The 25,514-nt window shown below is 49.1% G+C and overlaps 1 protein-coding gene across 1 annotated transcript in view; it reads right to left on the minus strand.

Moving 5' to 3' along the window:
- The window catches only part of skic3 (SKI3 subunit of superkiller complex), a 51,952-nt gene that overhangs the window by 25,821 nt on the left and 617 nt on the right, over nt 1-25,514 (minus strand). Inside the window, exons 2-16 of the mRNA XM_069187529.1 lie at nt 20,073-20,167; nt 19,306-19,449; nt 17,341-17,432; nt 16,327-16,402; nt 15,295-15,435; nt 13,378-13,476; nt 12,305-12,413; nt 8,829-8,969; nt 7,509-7,610; nt 7,192-7,313; nt 6,717-6,803; nt 3,416-3,519; nt 1,306-1,432; nt 606-785; nt 265-389 (exon numbers count right to left, since the gene is read on the minus strand). Coding sequence (XP_069043630.1) covers nt 265-389; nt 606-785; nt 1,306-1,432; nt 3,416-3,519; nt 6,717-6,803; nt 7,192-7,313; nt 7,509-7,610; nt 8,829-8,969; nt 12,305-12,413; nt 13,378-13,476; nt 15,295-15,435; nt 16,327-16,402; nt 17,341-17,432; nt 19,306-19,449; nt 20,073-20,162 — 1,739 coding nt within the window. The 5' untranslated portion in view covers nt 20,163-20,167. The remainder of the gene's footprint in view (nt 1-264; nt 390-605; nt 786-1,305; nt 1,433-3,415; nt 3,520-6,716; nt 6,804-7,191; nt 7,314-7,508; nt 7,611-8,828; nt 8,970-12,304; nt 12,414-13,377; nt 13,477-15,294; nt 15,436-16,326; nt 16,403-17,340; nt 17,433-19,305; nt 19,450-20,072; nt 20,168-25,514) is intronic.

Consider the following 25,514-nt stretch of genomic DNA (forward strand, 5'->3'; position numbering starts at 1 on the left):
CAACTTTTCTTCAGAGCACAGCACTGACAAATCTACGACAATGAACTCCATAAATGTTTGTACCACACAATATGTGGGCTTTTAAAGCGTGCTTTTAACTGCAATCATTTCAATAAAAAAATAAGCATTGCAAACTATAATTTACTGCTCTCTGGGCTAAAAAAGATTGAGCAGCTCCATGGAAACGGCTAACTCAGTGCTTGAAAGGGAGACAGGGAGACAGGGAGACAGGGAGACAGGGAGACAGGGAGACAGGGAATTTACTCTGCGATGGCCTGAGCGTGCTGGTTCATCTTCAGGCTGTACAGGCCGCGCCTGAGCCACGCCCACTTGGCCACGCCGGCGCCGGCCCGCTCCGTCACGGACTTCAGGATGGCGAGGGCCGACTCCTGGGAGAGAGAACAGAGGCCGAGACTTACGAGGGATTCGCGAGACCGTGTGCCGGCGCAGGGGGCGGGAGACAATGAAAAGGCACTCAAATGCCTCAGACACAAAGGTCAGCGCCGAGAGCCTGATCAGGCGCAACAGCAGGCGAGCGGAGGAAGGGTATCGCGCACGGCGGCGCTGGGGCGCAGGGGAAATGCCGCGGTCGCCTGTGCAAGCACCATGTCCCCCAGCTCCATCAGCAGGTCCACAGCCGCCGCCCCGGCCTCCGCGTCCCCGCCGTCCAGGTCGAAGGCCTTCCTGTAGCAGCCCCGCGCGCGGGCCCTGTCCTGCGCCACGTCGCGGTAGAAGTGCCCCAGGCAGCGGAACGCCGGCCCCAGGCGAGCGTCCAGCTTCGCGGCCTGCAAGGAGAACGCGCGTTGGTACGGCCTTGTTCCTTACAATAGAAACAAGAGCCACAGGGCCTCGAAGCGAAGGCAAAAACAACGCCTTGGATGAGGCAAAGTTAGATCTGTGAAACAAAATGGACAAGAACGCAGATGGTCCTTCGCAGGAAAAGTGACGATCCGACTCATGCTCGACAAATCACAGGACACAACCAAGTGTGCCAAAGGCCGCGGTTAAGAAGAAAGCTATCTTCGCAAGAGACATGACCACGAACCAGCCCGCACACTTTTTAAAAAGCAAAGCTACCTCCAGTAACTCAAAACTGGGAAAAACGAGTAAGAATGTTATGTCAAAGAAAGACTTTCTGTGAAATCTCTGCCTAAGCTACATGCGGCCATGAGGTGCAGTCCGTGTCTCCTGCACCAGGGTCTGTTGGGGGCCAGTGGGACAAGGGCCACCAAGGCGCTGCGCCTCTAGACAGGCGCAGTGTATACCCCGTGCAGCACCCAGCGCCACCGCAGTGCGAGGTCTGACCTTCAGCAGACACGTGTGCGCCTTGCTCTTGTCTCTCCGGGTGTCCTCTCCCATGCGCCAGTACAGCAGCCCCAGGTTGAGGTAGTACTCCCCCGACTCTGGGCTGAGCTCCACTGCCTTCTGAAAGCTGCGAGGGGAGGAAAAACAGATCGAGGATGAACAAGAGGCCGATCCTTACACACAGGTTTGCGGGAGTCGGGAACAAGCCGCCTATCCATGTTGTTTAAACTGATACCCCAGCTTCTTTCAAGACACAGCTGGGTAAGATCCTCCAGTCAAGACACGAGGCATTCCTTTACACAAAGGGTGGTGGGAGAGTGGATCAAGGTGCCTGGCCCAAACCCCGGCTTCTCTAAATAGCAGAATGAGATACTTGCATCAATTATCTACTAAGTACCAAACAGGCTAGATGGGCTGCATGGCTCCTCTCGTTTGTAATTTTATTTACATACCATTCACCCAATTAAACCAGTTCAGGGTCGCAGGGCAGCTAATCTCAGAAAGCAACAGGCACAAGGTGGGGTACGCCTTGGACAGGTCACCAGTCCATCACAGTACAGACACACTCACACCAGGGCCAGTTTTCCCAGCAGCCAGTTCACCTACCGGCACCGACCACACGAACACAGGGAGAACATGCAGACTCCACACAGACAGCGCCCCAGGAACTGAACCCAGGGCCCCAGCGCTGCGAGGCATCCATGCTCTTTATATTCTTCAGCCAAAACTCTTCCCAGACAACAGAAGCTCCAAACTCACAGCCCCTAAAACCGGGGATTTAAATGTCCAGCCTTTCCTGAACTCCATGAACGTGTTCTGTTCGACAGATTGTGACAAAATAAACAGAAATAAAAGAATGTTCTGGAAGACTGAGTGCACTTATAAATTATTTATAAAGAGACTGGGTGAATTTCCTGGGTTTCCTGGAGTGAAGCTTGACTAACAAGTACTGTTCGTAGAAATAATAAATTAAGCCTATCATACAGCACTTGGCAACTAAAAAGAAAAAAAGCTTTTTATGCTAACAAGTGTTAGAACAAATATGCATTCAGGAGAAAAAGAGGTTTTATAACTCTGCAGTAAAATATACCTATAAGTTAAGATAAGTTTTTTGAACAATCAATTCAAAGATGGGCAATTAGGTTTCATTTAACACTGCATTATCTTGCTCACAAACGGAAAATGGGCTGTATTCAGAGTGCATGGATGGCTACTTCTCTCATTTGGCTCCTTGTTCAAGTTAAAAGGTACAGATGCTGGATCAGAAAACAGGAACATTGAAGAGCAGAGACACGTGAAGCTCAAGCATGTTAGTTTCACACTGTTCAGTGACGATGGCTGTTCAGCATGTGTGCTCAGTTCAATCAGCCCCACTCTCGGGCACCGAGATGCTCAGTCTTTCCTCGCACATGGCTCATGAAGACGCTTCCAAGGAAGAAAACCTTCTGGCAATTTCAATGTAAAAAGTGCGAGTCACGTGGGAATCAGTGTTCGAATGGAGAAAACACACACGGAGAGCACTGGCAAACACGTGACTCAGAAGACTTAATTACATTAATAAGCTTTAATGAGCCCATATGGTTCACTTTCACGACATGCAAATAAACATTATAACACAATCACTAAGACTTGAGGATGCAATGCAAAATAACGTTCCTTTTTAAATTCTAGGCAGCCATAACACAATGAAGCACAGAGCACAAGTACGTGTTTTAGAGAAGGACTGATAAATGGACACAGAAAAAAAGGCTTTTGCTTAGTGTACTCATGTCTACAGAAACTGAACCTCAATGAGCACAGCAATTATAACGATGTTCAGTGAATTTGAGCTCCTTCCATCTAGCCATTGATCTAAACTAGCTTGGACAACTGATTGTATATTTTACTTTACTTATATGTTTCTTTTCTCATCATACATGCATCTCTTATTTGTTATTGGTTTCGTGCCGTGTTCAGCGTGTCGCGTATTGTGTTGTGTTGTATCAGTTTCGTGACCATGCAAAAATCCACACACACAGACAACCGCTCCTTTCACCCCCAGGCCTGCGACTCCAGCAGCTCAGGCTGGAGCCATACACTCTTGAAGACTGGAGAGCCACCCAGCACTCACCTGCGCTCGGCCTGCGCGTAGTCCTCCTGGGAGAGGCGGATGTGTCCGTTCAGCGCATGGCCCTCTGCCTGCCCGGGGTGCGAAGCCAGGAGATCAGCCGCCACCTGCGGGGACGATCAGGGTTAGACGCGACGCCGAATCCTCCTCGCCCTTGCCCCTCCTGCGGGCCCGACACCACCCCCACGCTGCCCTTGGGGTTAACGACGCGGCACCGGGGCGGACGCTGCCCGAAGAACAGACGCCACTGCGACAGAACTCCCCGCAGAAACGAAGCGGGCAGGCAGCCATGTCCACCTGTTCGGACAGTTCGGACCTGGACAGGAACATTTGAACGCAACACTGCCTACCCTCAGGCTGCCGACTGTCAGACGCAGAGCTCGTTCTGACCTCCCCAGCAGTAGTCATGGCTGGAACTGCACTCATTCCAACCTTGCGACCTGCCCCACCGCTGAAGTTCCCGCATTCCTGGGCGCCTTCACGGAGATCTTACTGCCTTGCCTTTAAGGCATCATCAAAGTGCAGCTGGCAATTCTTTAAAACCCCTGCACCATTTCTGAAACAAACATGGCTGGCATTCTGTTCTTATTGAAGAAAAAATGGCGCCATTTGACTTTGCTTAAAACGTAGCAAATGTCTGTTAATCAGAGTTTATAGACTCTGAGAGAGAATCCATAAGCAAGTGCTAAAAAGCTCCAGTCCCTCTGGGAATCAGCCAGGGCACAGACTCATTGTCTGCATTTATTGGCACTAGATTGTCTTGAAGAAGAAACCCTGCAAACATGACTAAGGCCTGAGAACCCAAATTAAAAATAAACTCAAGCAGCTGGAAGCCCACAGAGAGAGACAGCAGAGCAGCGGTGTGGTTAATTAGCAAGGCTGACAGCAGTGACGGCGAGAGGCAGAGGTGTCCTTCTGTCACAGGCAGGGCTGCATAGCATTAACACGCACAGCTAATAAAGACAAGCAGGAGGCCAGCAGAGCACAGGAGAAAAAGGCTGTCCTCTGCGCCCTACAAACTCTGAAGGGAGCGTCTGGGGACTTTCTCTTTGCTTACAGGTGGTGAAAGTGGCTGTGAGAAAAGGGACCCCAAAAGCACGGAAACAAGAGTGAAAGAGATTAAGAGGACCTGGTGCTGCTCAGGACTGGGCAATCTCCTGCTGAGCGGAGAGGAGTGGAATAAGCGTGTGAGACATCACATGCAGGCAGATAGAGAAATAAACGGCTGAAATAAGCCGTTGCTATTTCAGCCCTGCAGCTCATAAACATGACTTACACTTGAAAGAGAGTATCCAGTGTGATAGATTTTGCTTGGACTGAATCACTTGTCTGCCTGTTCCTCTTTAGTGAATCAATCTCCCTTCTCCTTTAACATTAACCCTCACTCTGCAGGCGGCGTGTGCCCGCTCCGGGCCGCCCTGTACTCTGCGGGCGTGTGCCCGCTCCGGGCCGCCCTGTACTCTGCGGGCGGCGTGTGCCCGCTCCGGGCCGCCCTGTACTCTGCGGGCGGCGTGTGCCCGCTCCGGGCCGCCCTGTACTCTGCGGGCGGCGTGTGCCCGCTCCGGGCCGCCCTGTACTCTGCGGGCGGCGTGTGCCCGCTCCGGGCCGCCCTGTACTCTGCGGGCGGCGTGTGCCCGCTCCGGGCCGCCCTGTACTCTGCGGGCGGCGTGTGCCCGCTCCGGGCCGCCCTGTACTCTGCGGGCGGCGTGTGCCCGCTCCGGGCCGCCCTGTACTCTGCGGGCGGCGTGTGCCCGCTCCGGGCCGCCCTGTGCTCTGCGGGCGTGTGCCCGCTCCGGGCCGCCCTGTGCTCTGCGGGCGTGTGCCCGCTCCGGGCCGCCCTGTGCTCTGCGGGCGGCGTGTGCCCGCTCCGGGCCGCCCTGTACTCTGCGGGCGGCGTGTGCCCGCTCCGGGCCGCCCTGTACTCTGCGGGCGGCGTGTGCCCGCTCCGGGCCGCCCTGTACTCTGCGGGCGGCGTGTGCCCGCTCCGGGCCGCCCTGTGCTCTGCGGGCGTGTGCCCGCTCCGGGCCGCCCTGTGCTCTGCGGGCGTGTGCCCGCTCCGGGCCGCCCTGTGCTCTGCGGGCGGCGTGTGCCCGCTCCGGGCCGCCCTGTGCTCTGCGGGCGTGTGCCCGCTCCGGGCCGCCCTGTACTCTGCGGGCGTGTGCCCGCTCCGGGCCGCCCTGTGCTCTGCGGGCGGCGTGTGCCCGCTCCGGGCCGCCCTGTGCTCTGCGGGCGGCGTGTGCCCGCTCCGGGCCGCCCTGTGCTCTGCGGGCGGCGTGTGCCCGCTCCGGGCCGCCCTGTGCTCTGCGGGCGGCGTGTGCCCGCTCCGGGCCGCCCTGTGCTCTGCGGGCGGCGTGTGCCCGCTCCGGGCCGCCCTGTACTCTGCGGGCGGCGTGTGCCCGCTCCGGGCCGCCCTGTACTCTGCGGGCGGCGTGTGCCCGCTCCGGGCCGCCCTGTACTCTGCGGGCGGCGTGTGCCCGCTCCGGGCCGCCCTGTGCTCTGCGGCGTGTGCCCGCTCCGGGCCGCCCTGTGCTCTGCGGGCGTGTGCCCGCTCCGGGCCGCCCTGTGCTCTGCGGAGCAGAGAGCAAACTGAGGCATCTTTCAGCAATATTATCAACTTCCTTAACACCACAAAATCTGTGCAAAAACTACTATAACTGGGATGCCGCTCTGCAGCAGATCTCCAAGTGCCCTTCATGCTGTATAAGGCACAGACAGCAGCTTCGTGAACAGAGCACAGCCTTCAGGTGCCACGAGCCTGCAAGCATACGGGAGGCAGCAGTCAGAGTCGTGAGAGCCCTGGCTGACCGATCCCACCACCGGCCCCTGGGGGCCCTCACACAGGAGGTGTGGCCGCTGGAGTCCCAGAGTCCTATGGAGACAGAGCTTCTGCTCAGGCGAATGCCAGGCCATCAAGGAGGCCCCACAGTCCGGGCCTTGTTTAACCAAGTTACTAAGGCGGTTTCACTACATCAGGAGGGTGCTTCCTAACTTGCTCACTCAATTAAATGCCTTTCCATGCCCTGTATTTTATTGATCTGTTCTTCGTTTTCTTCAGCCTTTTCCTTAAATTGCATCATTTCACTGATTTGCACCAGTTAACTCATCATCATGCTGGTTATCCTGTGACTGCTGAGATTGTCTATGACTAATTTCAGCACGTTTCAAAACAGCTGCTGTCTACCTAACAGCCCCCTTATGCGTCTCTCACCTCCATTTTCCTCAGTCATGTCTTGGCTCCCTGAAAAGGCTCGATCAATACAGGCACTCTCTCAAGAGTTCTGAGAGGCGGAAATGGATTCCATACCTGAAGTGCTTGCTCAACTTGCCCTTTCTGCAAATAAATTCTTCCCTTTAGAGCCAGAAGGACAGGATCATTGTCTGCATCTGAAATCTGAAAAACATACAGCAAAGACAGGGTTTTATTTAAAAACCTCCTGCAATTACAAATTGGATTCTTACCTTCTTCACAAAATACATATTGTTGTCCCAGCGCTGAACAACAGCCTTTTTGACATCAAGTAATTTTTAGGAAGCAAAAAGCTATAATTAATTTTTTTCTGCCACTCCACACTACAAATCACCCAGCAATTTGGGGTAATTGCTATTGTATTTCACAGTGTGAAGCCAAAGACCTAGAAACTCAATGAACAAAACAAAGAAAACTGTGAAAATCAAGATGCACACAGCACTAAGCGACACAACCCCTCTCGGGCCTAGATGCCTGTGGTGGATCTGCACCCGGGCCGGGCTGGCGAGGCAGGGTGGTGGGCTCCCAGTACCTGTGCCAGCGTGTCGAAGGCCTCCTGCGCAGACTGCTCCCCTCCGCTCCGCACCAGGGCTTCCGTCTTGAGCCGCAGCAGCTGCAGTGTCCACTCCTCCTCCCCTCCACTGCTGCTCAGGGCTGGGGACACAGGCACGACCCCTTACCGCCTAGAAAGACCCCCTCAAGCGCTCCTGCCCTTTAGCGTCTTAATACAACCTTTATTAACCACAGAATCACACTGCTGCATCTTGCCCATTCACCTGGGCAAACCAGCCGAGATGCGAGCTCAGCTCCAAGCAAGCCTTCTAGACTGGATCTACGGGACACCGGTACCTTGGTTGCAGGAAACGATGCTGTCCGAGTACCGGTGCATTTTCAGCTGCGCTTGTGCAAGGTGAAACCAGCCACTGGTGCTGGAGCGCATCTGCTTGAGTCCTGAAAGAGAACGGGACCTGGTAACCACAGGATGCACAGGGAAGGTAAGAGGAAGGGCAGCCTACGAACAGGAGTCCGTTCTTACACAAAGGATGGTGGGAGTCTGGAACAAGCTGTTTGGCCGTGTTGCTATCCTGGGACCCTCTCAGAAATAGCTGGATGAGATCTTCAGCTTAATTAGCTATTAGAAGCCAAATGAGCCTAATGGCTGCCTACTGTTTGCAAAATTTATGCATACTGAATACATACTGTCATCTTCAAGCATCCCTCTCAAGGATTGAGACTTTATCTTCAGTCATTTTATCTTCATGGGGAGATGCTGACGCTTGGGACGTTTATTGCTAGTATGGCCTAATCTGACTCCCTCTGAGGCTGCTGGCTGCACTCTCCACTGGCCTCAGAGCAGGGTGGTTTCCCAAGCTGTCTGGCACCAAAGCGATGTGCAAACATTCCTACTGTATGTCTGCTGTCATGTCTGTATCAAATCTCAATGCCGTGCAGTACATCATCGTTATAGGGCACTTATGGGCTCAGGGAGGTTTTGTTGCCAGTGTTTTAGTCACGAGCTCCTGAGTCATGAGCCTGGTCACGTCACTCCATCAGATATCCCGGCAAGCAGGAGCCCGACCCAGAGGCACAGGGCTCAGCCCAGCAAGGAGTGCCCAGGACGGCTCTCCCCTGGCCAGGACACAGGGGGCCCAGAGAGAGAGGCCACTCGGTCTGGGGGCAGCAGAAAGCGCGTGCAGGACACGTTTTTAACGTTCCAATTCACATTTGCAATCTGGGATACAGAAGGAACAGTACTATTTGTTTCTGTATTAACGCATGCACAGTAATTATTACAAGTGCGAGGCTGCTGTTTGAGTCAGCAGCGATACTACAATTACTTGCCCGATGGTCTACCAGTACAACAGGTCTTCCTGGATGTTGGAGAATCAGTCACCCCTGGCATTAAAGGTGTTGTTCGACTCTGCCATTTGGAAATATCGCTCATTCACAAGTTCGTGTAAGCATTTTCTCGTGTGCACTGAAGTGTGCAGGATTCTGGGGCTCAGACCTGTGCTCCCCCACTAGTTTATACAGCCCCTGTAGACACGGCTTCTTGCACGGACATCCAGGGCGACACACCCAGGACAAGACGGCAGCTCTCAGTGACGGGCTCATGTAGGGAGGTCTAGGCTCTGCTCTGGTGTGCCGACCCAGTGGCGCCGCACTCACCCTGAGCCAGGTTCCGGACCGCCTCCTCGTACTTCTGCTCCCGCAGAGCGCTGAGCCCCAGCCCGACGAGAGCCGGGCCGCTGTCGGAGTCCAGCTGCGCCAGCCTCGCGAAGCAGCGCGCCGCCTCCTCGCCGCACACGCCTGGGGGAACACAGAGCTGTCAGACCCAGCATGGCCGCCAGCTGGTCCCTCGGGACCCCGGGCTCCCCGGCAGCCACAGCAGGGAAACAACAAGACACAAGCTCTGGAACAGAAAGGCTCATGTGAGCAATTACTTTATTAACCTCTCTATATTCACTCTCTTGATTTTACTGGTTTCCTGCTGACTGGACAAAATCATTCATCCATCCGATTTTAAACCACTTCTTCCAATTTAGGGTCATGGCGGAGCCGGAGCCTACCCTGGCAAGCAACAGGCACAAGGCCTCTCAGGCCTGCATTAAAATTAGGCTCTTTTCTGTTTTACCAATTAATCTCTTTAGCCATTTCAAAAGCTGACCCCTAACATAATACAATGGATACAGGCCTCTTGTTTTACTGCATCTGTTCTGGGAAATACCACTCTGACACTACCAGACAAAGATGTCTTTTGGCTGCACTGCTCCTTAAAAGGACTGGACAGTCTGACAGTCAGTGTGAAATGAAGATGCATTTCGGGAGCCACATGGTCACAGGTGTGTGCAGTTGTTCACACACCCTGCTCTCCTGCTCCACAGACACCTTCGGTGTGCTCACTCCTTCACACCGCCACGGCTGCACCTCATATTCAAATCAAAGCCATCCAACTAAGAATACATTTGTCTAGGGTAAAACGAGCTTCTTGACTCCGTTGATAGGATCAGGTGCCTCTCTTTCAAGAAATCCATCCAAACAGGACCCGCCGTTTAAAATTAAAAGAGAATTCAACTATGGAAGAAAAGATCTGGACAGCTAAGAATAAACAGCCCTCTGGACCACATCACACACTGTGGATTTCACGGGGAAAGTGTCCAGTTCGTGTCCAGAGAACTCCCACTCATATATACACTGGGCACAAAGACAGTGGGTGTGGCCTAACCCCCCCACGCTGGGCTCAAAGACAGTGGGTGTGGCCTAACCCCCCCACGCTGGGCACAAAGACAGTGGGTGTGGCCTAACCCCCCACGCTGGGCACAAAGACAGTGGGTGTGGCCTAACCCCCCCACGCTGGGCACAAAGACAGTGGGTGTGGCCTAACCCCCCCACGCTGGGCACAAAGACAGTGGGTGTGGCAGCCCCTGTTTTGTAACTCAGTTCTTGCAGCTTGGCAGAGTGAACAACTATGGAGACCCTCTGGAATTAAGGAGCCACGTGCAGACGAATGTGGGGTAGACTCCCTCCTCTTCCAGGCCCCGAGAGGCGTGTCCTTTCAGAACACTGTGGGGTCTCACTGGGGGAACAGGTTCAGGGAGTTCACTCTTCACTGTATCACCACACAGGCTGTCTGCTGCCGGGATCTCCAGCCCTGCTTCCTGGGACACCCAGTCAAGTTTCTAACGACTGGGAACACCTCTCAGTCACCGATCAATTAATGAAGTAATCCGCTGAATTAAATTAAACTTGGACCTTTACAGCTGAATTTACAGGCAGTCCCAATCAAGACTTTGGTCTCTAATTAACGCTCTCTAAATTAAACAAGCTCCTTTGCTTAACTGATCACAAAGAAGCCGGCTGAAACCAGGCTTCACGTCCCAAGTATTTATCATTTGCTATGTCTTAGCAGTTAGTTTTTATGCTGCATTAGAACACTGTTGGGTGACAAGACTCCAAGAAGAAGTTGAGAGGAGACCTCTGATGACGTAAAAGATGATTTCATTGTGTTAATCGGGGGCACTTAAGGTTTTGAGTACCGCATGATATTGAACCTTCTAGCAAATGAGTCTTAACACTATTAAATTAAATCAAAAGAGATTTAAAAATCGTCACAGAGATATCCAATTGAGAGACACTTTACAATCATTTTGAACCAAAGAGGTATTTAAAACATTTCTCTCTGCAGACACAAGCCTGCCCTTTTCTCAGACAACACAACAGGATACAAAAGAGTTAAGGAGAGAAACGTGATCGATACCAGAATATTTACTGGGGGGGGGGGCGGCACTAATTAACCACAGAGGGATCAATAAAGGAAATCAAAGGAAATCATCAGCACATCTGCACTGTGAAAATCAAAAGGGCACGCACACTGCAGATCGATTTTCATCCTATTTTTGCAAGATGAGGTGGCAGGGTGGCGCTATGTTCAGCCTCACTGCACTGGGGCCCTGGGATCGATTCCTGGGGTGCCATCTGTGTGGGATTTGTATGTTCCCCCTGTGTTCCCATGGGCATCATCCAGGTGCTCTGGTTTTCTCCCACAGTCCAAAGAAATACTGGTAGGTTAACTGATTTCTGGGAAAAATGGCCCTGATTGTGTCTGCCCTGCGATGGACTGGCATCCCATCCATGCTGTACCCTGCGCCTTGTGCTTGCTGGGATAGGCTCTAGCACTCCCACAACCCTGCACTGGATAGAGCTGTTAGAAAATGAATAGATGGTGCAATAAAATGATCAGCTACCAATTGCATCATCTGGGACAATAAGGGAACAGAATAAAAAGCAACATCCTGCAGCTCCTTTTCTGAGCAAGCCAATGTGTTTACCATGTACTCGCACTGAGGTCCAAAAGTAATAAGGAACTTGGTTTCAGCCAAGTGGATACAGTGCCCTCTTGCAAATGGGTTTGTGGTCTTTTGTGCGTTTGCACACTTTAAAGCCAACTATAGTTCATCAGCAACCATATCCCAACTCTTCTATTCATGCAAACAGAAACCAAAGCTAGGACAAGTATTTCAGGTGCACATGTGGTTTAACAACATGGATTTTTCACAATCAGGAGGTTTAGAAGTTTTTTACTCCTTTACATTAAGAAGTGAAATATGTCCTTTTAGGCAATGCAGTGGCTTCACAACACAAGAACTGTGCTTCTTTTGTCTACAGCACAAGAGAAACCAGTCATCTGCATCTGCTGAGAACATGACAGATGCACAGAAAAACGTTACCGAAATGCGATCAGCGCCAACGTCGCTTTTAAATCTAAAACCTCCCATGAATCACCTAAAGCATCGATTACTCTCCTGAAGGAGCAGTGGAACCAGCTCTCTTCTCTTTCATCTCCACTGCCGACACTGCGACCCCCCTCACACACAAAACACAACCACTAACAGAGAACCACAGCCACATGAATTCCAGCTCTGAACTCCAGAATCAAGCTCTACGTCTGCATACAAGTTTTCGGGTTGAAAAAGCTCCGACTACATGCAGAAGCACCACGTCTTTCCTTGAAAGGCACAACAGGCACGCTCATCAGGACCCGAGAGAAGGCAGGCAGCCCGTCGTCAGTACTGCGCCAGTACGGTCCGAGTGGCCCTGCGCCCTGCACCCTGGGAGACGTCATTCTGCTGCGAAGCTCCACCCACCTGACTGGATGAAGTGCGTGCTGAGCACCTCCAGAGGGAACGTCGAGCTGGGGTACAGAGACATCATCGACTCGCAGGCGCCCTTCATTTTTGCCTCTTCGTGTGGCAGCTGAGGGAGAAGAGAATCATAGGACAGGAGAGAACGCGATGCCTCCAGCACTTCAGACAACTTAATAAAAGATCCAGCAGAGTATTTCATATCAGAAACAAATCTCCCATAAGAGGTTTTCAGTGAGAGGAAGTTGTGTTAAGGTAAAACACAATAGTACAGTTCTGGAAGGCCCATACCTACAGGACCGAGCACAGTGAGCTGAAGCCCCGTCCCACCCACAGATCCTGCCCACAGCACCCCTGTCCCGCCCACAGCGCCACCATCCCGCCAGCCAGCCCACAGCACCCTGGGTGAACCTGAATCCACGAGTGCCACAGGTTGTCGTTTTCTAAACAAAACACCAAAGACCTCAGTGGGATAAACTGGATTCAAACAGGATTTTTGAGATTTCACTGCAACTGGGAACCGAACCGGGACACGAGACATCTGAGTGCTCATGAAATTCAGGAGCCGAGATGTTTGCTCCTACGAGTTCCTCAGCCCTCGGGACTCCAAGGGCACTGTCATGTTTGCTTTGTTAGTACAGGAATACAGCACAGCCGCACAACACTGCCATAAACGCAAAAAAGGCTTTCTATCACTGACTTTTACTGTCATAAGACTATTAAGAATTCCTTCTTGTAAACTTTTGAAACGTTCTTAAACATATTTCATTGAAGAAATAAAAGGATAAACCCTCATGCTTGAATCACAGATAAGAATTCCCTCCTTTCTTGTAGTACAGCTGTTTCTATGAAGTCTGTATAATGCTCTGATACATTCTATTGTGAAATGACATGTTGAGTGCTTTCATTCTTATGTTAAGCATTGTTGTAAGAACAACAGAGCACTGAAAATATGTATTCAAGCTTCATATCTCCCATTTCATAAAAACCCTGCTTTCATAAAAGCTCAGAGCTGTTTAACAATTAATTCACCAGACCAGGATGGCTGGGAGACAGGGGCAGAGAGATCAGCTCACCTTTGACAAGCACTCAATGTATTCAGTCAGAAGCTTTTGATGTTCTTCGCTCTGAATCTTCTCTGCCAAACTCGTGGCATTTTCAAAAGCTGTTATCAACTGCAAAGCACAAAATGACACATCATTAAAACGTATACATTATTAGAAAACGATTGCGATTAAAAATACAACACTGCATAGTTTTGTATTGTCGCCACAGAGGGAATTTAACTCTAAACTGACAGTTTCTCACAGTCAGACCTGGGCTAGAATATGGTATACAATTTCAGTCACCACATTAGAGAAAAAGACATTAATTTCCTGGGATCAGCCTAGAAAAGAAGGAGCACATACACTCCCACCAGCAGAAGGGCAATGGGTTTCTAGCAGAAACCCCCAGCCACATTGTCGAACCCGATACCCTGGCTTCCTTCGAGAGATGGATGACACACTCGGATCAATTAGACAAAATTTTCCAAACAGGATAGATGCCTCTCATTAGTAACCTTTCTTCTGTTCTTGCAGAAACAGAAAAGTCACACGAGTCTTGACTAGAAGAACCTGTTGTTATGGACAATGTCAATGTGGCTTATATTAGACATCCTGCTACTGTGGTGCACAGTCCCTCCACCCATCACGAAAACCAGCTATTCCTGGTAAGGACACTCTTGGACACCTATACTCCAAGAGACACTACTCCCCGCAGGGCACAGACACACCAGAGACGCCAATGAGCCCAGAAGGCTGGTCTCTGGGACATGGGCAGAAACCACTGCTCCCAGAGCGAAGCCACATGGATACTGGGTGAACACGCAAGCTCCACACAGAAGGTGCCCCAGTGCAGAATTAAATGACCATTCCACTGTGCCGCTCTGAGACTTAAAACACATAACACAGGGAATCATCAAGTGAGTAACAGGAATAGGTGCCACTCAAGGCTTTGCCAGCAGCCATATCACCCTGCAACTCCCAGATGGCAGCCCACTGAAGCTCAGCAGGTGTGAGCCTGGTCAGTACCTGGATGGGAGACCTCCTGGGAAAAACTAGGGCTGCTGCTGGAAGACAGTTTCTCCGCCTTAATTTGGATGACCTATAAGACGTAACACTTTTCCCTGCTGGAATGTCTGGCACGTAGCATCACAGAGTCTTGCCACATAAAGACCAGGATCAAACAATGTCAGTGTTCCTCTTCATGCTTACGGCAGGGATGGAACTGACGATACCTACGTCTTCTCTTGATTTTTTGGAAAGGAGCGTGCGTGTTGGAGACAGTGAAATGTTGTCACCATAGAAACTGCCTCCGATATTCAGTTCACTTTCATGAATCAATGGCTGCACTCTGCGGTCCACACGCACACGAACAGGGGAACGGCTACAGACAAGAGGAGTCTGCACAGCCCACCTAGCCCAGCAGGTCCAGGGATCTCACCCAGCTGTTCCTTGAAAGAAGCCAGGGCATTGGCTTCAACAACATGGCTGCGCACACTGTTCCACACTCCTACTACCCTCTGGGTAAAGAGGATTTAAATCCTGTTCTGAGAGTTAAATGCTCTTTCACTCTGGATCGTGAAGCCTGCTGGGGGCCTGTAATTAAGGGCTTAGTGAGAAGCACACGTGTGCCTCTTGCTCAAGGAGAAGCCCTTTATGGAGTGCATAGGCACAAAGACACAAACTCTTGTTTATACAGGCCTATAGGTGAGTGTATATAACACAGGCATCGTTCATAAAATTCAAAAACGAATGTGGGCAACAGTAGATGAGAGGAACAGTAATTTAAGTGATCATTTGACTATGTGTTGAATAAATTTAGATTCAGGAATATAAAAACAACTGGATTATCATCATATTAACACATGAAGCTCTTCTTTTGATACATCCATTCTTTATATCAGTTTTGGATAATTGACATATCCCCTCCCCTACACTGACATCACTCACCAGCTGCTGGGTCTCGTTGTCCTGTTCCTGCAGACGGGCTGCCAACAGCTGGGTCATCTGCTGCCACAGCTGCAGCAGCTCCTGGCCGCCCACGCCCTCCTCCTGCTTCAGCTGCACCAGCTTGTGCCACAGCCTGGCCACCTGCACAGGGGCAGCAAGAGGGCAGAGTCACGCTCCCGCAGAGAGGGGCAGAGGGGGAGCACAACCTTGGTGACCTCCATACTCAGTCACAGCCCCTGTACTGTTCTCAATGTGCCACTTGTTCCATCTAGGGGCTCTTTTCAGCTAAAACTGCTTTTCCATGGACTTGGCCGTATGTGTATCATTAGAGCAATCCGCAGCAGTGACTCATGTCTAGATCCGAGTTCTTTGCTCCTACAGAACCACAGATCTACGTGTATTAAAGGGAACTGAATCCCATCAAAGGACTGGAGGTTGTAAACATTAACAACAACAGAAACTAATTTCTTTCAAACCCAGGAGAAACCAAAAGTCTTAAGTGCCTCTTTTTTTAATAACGCTCTGTGGTGTTCCTTCCATATAAATCACATCTAATATTTTGAAACCGGCCTCTAAAAATACGTTAAGAAATAAATTTGCCACCAACGAAAATAATTCTATCAGGCTCATTTTCCCCATCTCAAGTGCTGAAAGCTTACAAAATGACCCTGTGCATCCAGGCACATGAGGACGTGTCCCCACACATCCTGGGTTTTGCTCATTCTGATGATCGTACTGTAGTTACCGCAAAAAAACAGGCTCTTCGAGACTGCGTGCTTAAAGGAGACCTGAATTGTCTAAATGCCCTGGAGAAAAGGGCAAAGCACTGAGCAGTGGCTGTAAATATTAACCCTGCTCTGTGAGGGCATCTAGAAGCTTGACCCATGGCTGTAGAAAGAGGAGTCTCGCGCTGTGGGAAATATACCGGCCACTCTGCCCCCGTCCCCACGCGAAGAGGAACCCAGAGCCCAGCACCTGCCACGTGACCCGCGGGGCTGCACCCTGTGAAGGAGAAGACTGTCCAACACTCACCTCCAAGTGCTGCTTCTCCAGGCGGTAGATCTCCACCAGCTTCCTGCACACCTCGTACCACTTCTGTCTGTCCGAGCTGGAAACCCGACAGGGAAAACCCCTTCAGTTTAAGCCCGGGCTTGCTGTCATATCTACCCCAGTACCGTGAAATTGTTACTTGTGGGTTTTCCTCACATGACAAATGACATAAGACACGACATAGAAAATGACATCACAAGTCTTGGAGACAGGAACAGCAGTAATTTAACCAGCATTTAGATATCAGATGTGTGCAAAATTCAGCATGCACACATAAAATAAACTTTTTTTTGTTTAAAATAAGAAATAAACATGTCGGTAGCTAGATTTTACAACACATCAGGTGAAATCCGGTCTAAGGTTGGTGTAACACATCAGACGACCATAAGGCCTGCAAAGGTTATAAATGAGAGGATGCCGTGCTGCCCATCCAGCCTGTGCAGTAGTTAGTGGTTCATTGATCCCAGGATCTCATCCAGCTGTTTCTTGAAAGAGGGCAGATTATCAGTTTAAACCACCTGAAGTCCTGGGCAAAACCTTAAGCCCTGGAACTTATCTAGATCTTCTTCTTTGGACTGATTACGGAGCAGCAATATCTTCAATATTATAAATTACATATATATAATATTATATACTATCACATAAACATAATGTTTTCTATAATGAAATTCCCCATGGAATGAAGGGTTTTTACTTGCGCCAATAATGAATGACTTCCCAAGAAGAAGAAAATGTTTAATTCGCATGAGACTTAAGACATTCTTCTTCTATAAACTGGGGGTATTAATGAAAACAAACAGCTTATCAGCTGATTCAGAGCATGTTTTTCAGTTGCAGTGTCTTTTACCTCCTCTCGTAAGAGAAACCCCAGGACCACAGAGGCTGAGCTCACCCACATTCACTTTGTTGCCGTGTCAACAGAAACATCATTTTAATCAGAGCAAAAAAGAACACGAGACTCGAACAAACACTTGTGTCACAGCACGCTGACCTTACCTTTCATAGTGGGCGAGGAGCTTCTGATAGACCTTTGGTAGTTCAGCTTTGAAATCAGTTTGGTTACTTTTCTCATAAAGGCTTGCCAAACCCTAGTCAAATAAAACAGAACACGCACATTTCAGACAAACTGAAAAAGAATGAAAAAAATGCATTCAGATCTAGTTGTCAGCGGGAGTCAACCTGTAGGATATGTCACACTTCCTTAAAGGTTTTGAAAATCCCCCCAGTAGCACTTTTTCGTTAAAAAACTTAAAACTTTGCTAGGATTTGTGCCACACACAGGCCAGGTTTAATTTTGAGAACATTTGTCAGAGTCTGCTCTCGCTGCACCAGAGCCTCTGTTCCCCCTAGAGCTCCTCGTGCGATAAAGACCTTGAGGCTCCCCCACTGCCAGCCCAGAGCCACAGAGACCACGACTGGACAGGAAAGACATCCGCCAGGCAGCAGTACAGTCAGATACCTGACGCGTTGCACTCATTGCACGCAAGCTCTGGGTCAGAAACATGGAGAACTTCCTCACACTTCCTCACACTCCATTCACATACTGTACTTTACTGAGGCCCAGCAGGCATGACCATCTACTGGAAACAGGAATCGGAGCAGCTATAAAACACGCGACGTCGAGACCCACAGCCAGCCAGCAATCCTAATCCTGAGAACAACAGCAGAACCTTCATTCCCCTCTCAACAACCAGGGACCCGCTGAGCACGCTCAACTGCCGCTTCAGACAAAAACAGCAGGTCTTCCAATGATGGCGCTTATAAATAACATAAACAATCCTTAAAATTATGAAGCACTTTTCTGGACATTCCACTGAAAGCACTTCACAGGCAATGAGGACTCTCCTCAGGGCTTAGTCTCCTTCTCAAATCTGACCCCTCACCCCTAAAAACAAGTGCTCTCCATTTCAGGATCTTCCCTAGCCTCCTCCCTCACTCCTTTAACAGAGTATTTCAGCAGGACGGCTCGCAGAGAGCTGCTTTAGTCACAATTCACGTCAAAACTATATGCAAATATCTATATTCATTTCTAGATAGCAGTTTTGCTTTAGTTTCCATTTCAGCCAGGTACTTTCATTGAAAATGCGTTCTGCAACATTAAGGTCTTCAGCTCTTCTCCGAGATGAACAATAGACCTAGAACCTGCCAAACATCCTTTTCACAAAAGGTTAAAAGATTTATTTTTTTTCCGCACCACAAGAGATGCACTGAAAAAATAAACCAAAGGAAGATCTTCTCGGTGAGCAAAAGGCTGCTCACAGCTCCTCACAGCTACTGACTGAAAGATAATCTCACTAATTTACATCTGACCTCCGTGAACAGGTCATGCTCAGATATTCATTAAATCCTCCATAAACAATACTGGTTAAGAGTGAAATCTCCTCGCACAGCTATGAGGTCAGTCCCAGCGAGCCGCAGACATAGCAGTGCAGCCTGAGCTCAGACGCACCAATGTACAGAACACTCCCCACCCCATGAGACTCGTGTTCACGTTTGTCACAGATGTACAGCCTGAGAGAAGAAATGAGCTCTGGCTCGGTCCAGGAGCAGGTTTCTGGACACAGACATTGCTGGCTGGGGCCGCGCGGGGGGGAGAGACATCACCACCATGGCGCTGTGACAACCTGACATGACAATCCGATACAACGCAGCCAAGATTTTGGATAACTTGCTAAACATTCTTGTCCTCCTCCTTCACTGTGAGATTTGCCTGCACGGCCATCCTGCGTCACCAGCTACTGAAGTCTGCATCGGGCTTTAGAAACTCCTTCCCGCACGACCAGACAGGAAGAAGAGCACAGCAGAGCTAAACCTTGTGCACATACTCACAGGAAAGACCCCCCAGGACAGGCAAGCCACGGTAACTCAGGCTGCAGGGTGCCACATCACTGCGGGCACTGTGGGATATCCGTCATATGGCCCCGGCCATCAATCCCAGAGTGCCCCACTCCCTCCACCCACCTGCCAGGCCAGCAGCTGCTCGGGCTCCAGCTCCGCCGCCTTCCTGTAGGCCGTCTGCGCCTGCTCGGGCTGCTCCAGCTCAGCTGCTGCCACCCCGATGAACACCCAGGCGTTGTAGTTGTTCTTCTCCAGCTTCAGGACAGCCTGCAGCGACAGCAGCGGTCAGAGACGGGCCGGAGCTCGGCCTCTCAGCCCTGGGGCTCAGGAGACGGCAACGCTGACCACTGCACTGAAACCGCTGGACACCGCGCACAAGCCTCAACACTTCGACACCAATAACTTTAATGGGGCTGAACGCCATTCAAATAGTCAAATCAAGCAGATTTGTGTTTAACATAAGGATCTGAAAAGGTCGCGGAGAGCTCAGGCGGGCTAGTATAGACTCTAGGAAACAACAGGCTTCAGGCTCTGAGCCGCCAAGCCCGGTGGTAAACCTGATAAAAACACATCCTTGAGAACCAGAATTATAGCCAATGGTTATAGCCGAGCTGAGAAACAAAATTCACTGAAGACTCAGCTCATGGCAGCACACTGAGGTCTTCCATGAAGCCCTGCAACACAACAACACAACTGGCGCGCAAGGAGAAGAGTGAACTGTGCAGCTGTAGTGTACTCCTCCGAGAACAGGGATGCTGCTGCAAGACACTAAAGCACAAAATCCCATTCCATGCACGCTGGAACATATTGTTTAGTAAATAAACGCAACCAGGGTGCTAACAACAGAAATCCAAACATCACAAGGAACAGCAGAGACAAGAGACACTTACCTTGCAGTGTTTCAAGGCCTCTTTGTATTCTTTATTTTTTATGGCTTCTCTGGCGCTTTTCAAGGCCGATTTCACCTCTTTGTTAGACATGGTTTCTGCAAAACATCAGACAATCAACAGACAATTGCAGGCACAATTCCACACCTCTGACAAAGCCTTGGATAACGATCCAGGATCCCACTGCGCACGTCCCTGGTAACACATCGGCAGTCTTCTGTCAGGCAATGACCTTCTCAGCCCTGTCAAGTGCTCAGACAGTTGGAGTTATGTTCTGCTCCACAAAAGAAACGCAGTACTTAGGCTGGTATCTCCATTTAAAAGTCCAATAGATCCAGTCTTGAACTTCTTATATAGAGATACCAAACAAAATCACAGTGAATGTAAGCACGTGCATACGTCACACTGTCAAAATGAAATAGTACAAAGGCTACTATGGGGTATAACCTCCTCGAGAATGAACACAACCCCAGGCAGTACTGATGCACAGACCCGATCAGCCTCTGGACAGACTGCTGTGGGATGTTCCACCACACTTCCTGTCCAGCCGCAGACAGCTGGAGAAAGCTGGCCAGTCCAAACTGTCCCCCCGTCCGTGGCGTTGGCAGGGTCAAGACAAAGGTCAAAGCCCAGCAAGCCTTCAACGCTGGCATTATGCCATTATAACCCAAACACGTGCTGTCTTTGTCCTGCTGGGACAGTGACACCTCTGGACGGGCTTGCAGGAAAACCTGTAGAAAACCTGCTCAGGGACTTACTGCCGAGCAGAAGGACTGCCCTCAATTCTCCTGGTACTCACAGTACATATAACTAACCTCATTTGACAGATAATGCACAAAATTGTACTTTGTCATTATTTGTTAAAAAAGAAGTTCAGTTTCTTTGTGTGAAAAAGTAAGTTCCGTAATAACTTGAACTAACTGTTGCCTTTTAGAGCTGATCTGTCCCTCACAGCCCCCCTCTTCCTTACAGAACCACTCCAGCTCGGTGGTGCTTGAGGGCCTTCTGGTATTCACTGCTCTCTTCAGGTCACAAAAGCTCTGTGTTTTTTTAGTAAATAAGGACTTTTTGAATTATTTTTATACACAATATATTAATTAGGATCAAGTCTTTTTGCATAGACTATTATTAAGATCACTTTATTGGCCATATACAATTTCTTGCATTAGGAATTTGTCTTTTCACAGACCCCAGCTTGCTCTCCATGAGACACACAGACAGGGAGAGAAGCTGGGGGTCAGTGCGCAGGGTCAGCCGTTTATACGGCGCCCCTGGAGCAGCTGGGGTTAAGGGCCTGGCTCAGGGGCCCAGCGGAGTAGGATTCCTCTGCCGGCCACGGGATTTGAACCGGCAGCCTTTCAGCCACAGGCGCAGATCCTGAGCCACAGAGCCACCACACCAGCCTGGTTTTTGCAATGGATTAATATTTCCTATAGGCCTGTTTTCTTCTGCATCCTTTCTGTTTCTGCCTCTCAAACTTGATTAAGTCTCAGCTAAAACCTCAACGTGCATTTTCCATTTGGGAAACATCAGGTGACTCCTCCTGCTGCACTTCACTGATTGTATCTCAGCAAGACGGCTGGCAAAAGCACTGCTGTAGGCACAATTCACAACACACTGTATGCTTGAGCAAGAGCACAGGTCTGTGTCCATTAACTTCCAAAACTGGAACAAAACTCTTCCCTTCCAACCGAGCGATTTCATCTAAAATGTAATTCTTCAGATCTTCTCCGAGTTTAAGAACAGAGTTAAACTTGCAAAACATCTTCTTCATATGAGATTTACTGCAAGGATAAACCCAACGTAGATCAGCTCAGTGAGCACTTTCTCCGCTCGGGTACAGCGAGATAGCTCATTTACAACAATAATTGGAGAGACTACTCTCAGAATAAAACAAATTATTTTGCCTATGTGAACAGGTCATGTTTATACGTTCATAGCTGAAACACACACACACACACACACACACACAATACTGCTGAAGACTGAAACCAATCAACAAACCTATCTTCTTCCTATTGAAATTACAAATAACATCATACACATTGCTAATAGAATATCTGCACCCTCTTACAAAATGTTCACTTTTTGTTGCTTTATAGCCTGGGATGAAGGTTTATTTTACTTTTCTCTGCACATCCTATCCCAGAACTACACAGTAAAAAAGATATTCTAGTAATTTTTAGAAAATTAAATGTAAAAACTGAAGCAGTGTGGCTGGTTAAGCGTCCAAATCTCTTGCAACACACAGTCCTAAATTAGCTCAGCTGTAACCTACTGCCTCCAAGATATCACACCAAGTTAATTGGCCTCCACCAGTGTTTAACTGTACTGATCAACACGATTCTCAGACAAACAGAGCAGTCCCTACGGGTCGTCTCTGTTGGGCAGTGTATTTCAAAATGAAACTGTAAAAAGTGGCAGATCAGGTGATGGGCATTAAAAATGTGAAGGTCTTCAAAAATCCCTTCAAGCTCTCTTGGGGCACAGTTAAGAGTATCACTAAGTGGAAGGCATATAGCATCACGTAAAAGCTGCCTAGGCAGACTGGATGACCAAGCAAGAAGAAGACTGACCAGAGAGGCTGCCAAGAGGCTACTGGCCCTGTTAAGGGAGCTACAGGCTTTTATGGCTGAGACTGATCAAAGTGTGCATATGACAACAACATCCCAAGCACTCCACACATCTGCCCAGTATAGCCGGAGGGCGAGAAGGAAGACACACTAAAAAATAACAGCAACCAAGCATTTGTGTGATACTGCAAGTGTATGATTTTTGCTAAATGAACATGCGAGGCTTTTGAATTTAGGCAAAAAAATTCAATTCGGCACAAACCCAGCACTGCACACCATCCAAAGAAGACCATGCCAACAGGGAGGCATAGTAGTGGCGCCACCATGTTACTGGGGTGCAGAAGAGTCCTTGAGGAAAACCTGCTGCCCTGTGCAAGAGAGCTGAACCTGGGACAGAAGTTCAGCTTTGAGCACGACAACAACCCAAAGCACAGAGCCAGAGCTACAGTGGAGAGGGCAAGGAACAAAACGTGTCCCTGAGGAAGTGCAGAAGACTTTCTATAAGCACAGTAAGCAATTTTATACATAGATCTGATCTATGAACATAATTTACAGATATAAAACTACTACAAAACAACTTTCAAAATACCTTCAATTACTCATCTTAAAGTACTTCACACATAAAATGTGCAAAACGTGCATTATATATACATATTACAGTCATAAACTGGGGTGCAAAGCTGTAGAGACAGTGTTCAGAGCTATTCTGCAAGCCTATGACACAGACCTGTAAATTGTGCTTTGCAATGGAAAATGCTTCTGAGGGATTTGACCGAAGGGAATCACTGTCTGAACTATCTGGAAAATGCATCAGGATTACAGAAAGATGGATTTATTTTTTTTTCACAGCATTGTGTTAAGAGTATGTTTCTCCAACAGAAAAGGAACTAGCCTATTCACAACCAAAACAAGTGAGGCTACTATTTTATTTCAAATGTTGTCTAGACAGATTTACGACACTTCCTTCTCCTGACAAGGGACAGGAATAAGCTTCGTCTGGAGTTTATTTTGCAAGTTTGGTATCCAATTACTTTCTGACATTTTTAATTACAGGAACCAAGGATGTTTATTTAATTTCCGTTAAACCTAACACATCAGTAATTATTATTCAGCAGATAATTATTCGGAAATATCCCGGACCAATCACAGACTGTCAGACAATACATTGTTTCAAGTCAATTTGATCTGCTACTACACAAAACCTAGCTTGACCCTGTTATCTTCCTGTGCATTTGCATTAATAACCTGTAAGAAGTTAGAACACTGACTCCCACAATGAGTCTGCAGAAGAGCCACCAGATGCATTCTGGGCTTTAAGGAATGTCCTACACTGACAAGCTGAGAGAACTCAATCTCTTTAGCCTGAAACAGAGAAGACAAGGAGACAAATAACATCATACACATTGCTAATAGACCTGATTCTGGTGTTCAGAATCCTCAAAGGGACTGAGAAAGTTATCGCAGCTGACTTCTTCAGGAGGAGTAGGGAAACATGAACCAGAAAACAAATCTAGAAACTACATGGTATATAACTGAGACGAGGACGTTCTCCTTTACGCAAAGCATTGTAGGAGCGGGGAACAAGCTGCCCAGTCATGTTGTTGAAGTAGGCACCCTGGTTTCTTTCAAGAAACAGCTGGATGAGATCCTGGGATCAATTCTCTACTAACTACCTCTGGGGCTACACCTGGCAAATGGCCTCCTCTCTTTCTTAAGTTCTGAAATTACACAGTCCTCAGCAGAGCGATGATTCTTTTTAATGATCATTGTATTCAGAGGCTCTTCACTGCAGAGCTGCCGAGCACTCCAGCAAACGCCCACTGCTCACCAAATGTCAACAGCCGGGATCCATCGGGAAGCTGGTGAATGGCTCCCTGTGCACAAAAAGTTTGCACGACTATTCCAGCAACATGCTCACCCACGGCCGGGGTCAAGCATAGCATTTCTGCTCTGCCAGCTCTTACGAGCATGACGAACTGTAATCAATTGAATTCGTTTAACAAAAATACTTTGGTGCTATGCAAATGAAAAAGAATTAGACTCCTCAAACAGTAGCCTGATCGGGTCAGACCTCAGCACCTAAGCAATACCGGGCCGGGTCACTACCAGGACGAGAGACCTCCGAGGGAATGCAGGCTGTTGTGGACCTGTAGGAGGCGCTCTTTGCTCTACACAAGAATTTTCCTAACCAAGTGTTTCCTCACCAGAATAATTTCCCTAACCCACTACAGTGAATGGGAACACTCAACACACTGTGCTGTAGGAGGTCTGATCCTTCATGTGAGACAGTATTCTGAGGTCCTGTCTATTCGGTTATTAAAGATCACAGGGCTCTGCTCGTGAGAGCAACCCCAGGGTCCTGGACAAATTCCACTGTGGTCTTGTACAGTCTCACCTCCCTACAGATCCCCCTTAATTCATTAGGTGCAGTAATTTCTCACTCCTCCCCTTGATCTGCTGGTGCAGAATGGCCTCTGTGTGTCTCCCAGGTGGGGCTGCTGGTGCAGAATGGCCTCTGTGTGTCTCCCAGGTGGGGCTGCATGTCAATGATGGGTTAAGTGGGTTCCTTCCTGTATGTGAAGCAGCTTGGGACCTTTCAAGACGGAAAACTATCAAGGTTGAATTGAATCTGGTCCTTGAACGCTGTGGTTTTAAGTGTACTGCGTGCCCAGACTCATACAGTAGGTGCAGCTAGAAAACTTTGTACAACGAAGTAGCACATACGTTTCTGGTTTGAATTTATAGGTGTATATCAAATTCAAAATTATGTGTCTATAAACGCAACGTTACTGTAATAATAAATACACTAAATACGAATACTTCCACCGAGAAAACGAGTGTGTGCAACGCTAGGGACAGAGAAAAACTGGGA

This window comes from Lepisosteus oculatus, chromosome 3, assembly GCF_040954835.1.
Source record: "Lepisosteus oculatus isolate fLepOcu1 chromosome 3, fLepOcu1.hap2, whole genome shotgun sequence".
Taxonomy (NCBI): Eukaryota; Metazoa; Chordata; class Actinopteri; order Semionotiformes; family Lepisosteidae; genus Lepisosteus; species Lepisosteus oculatus.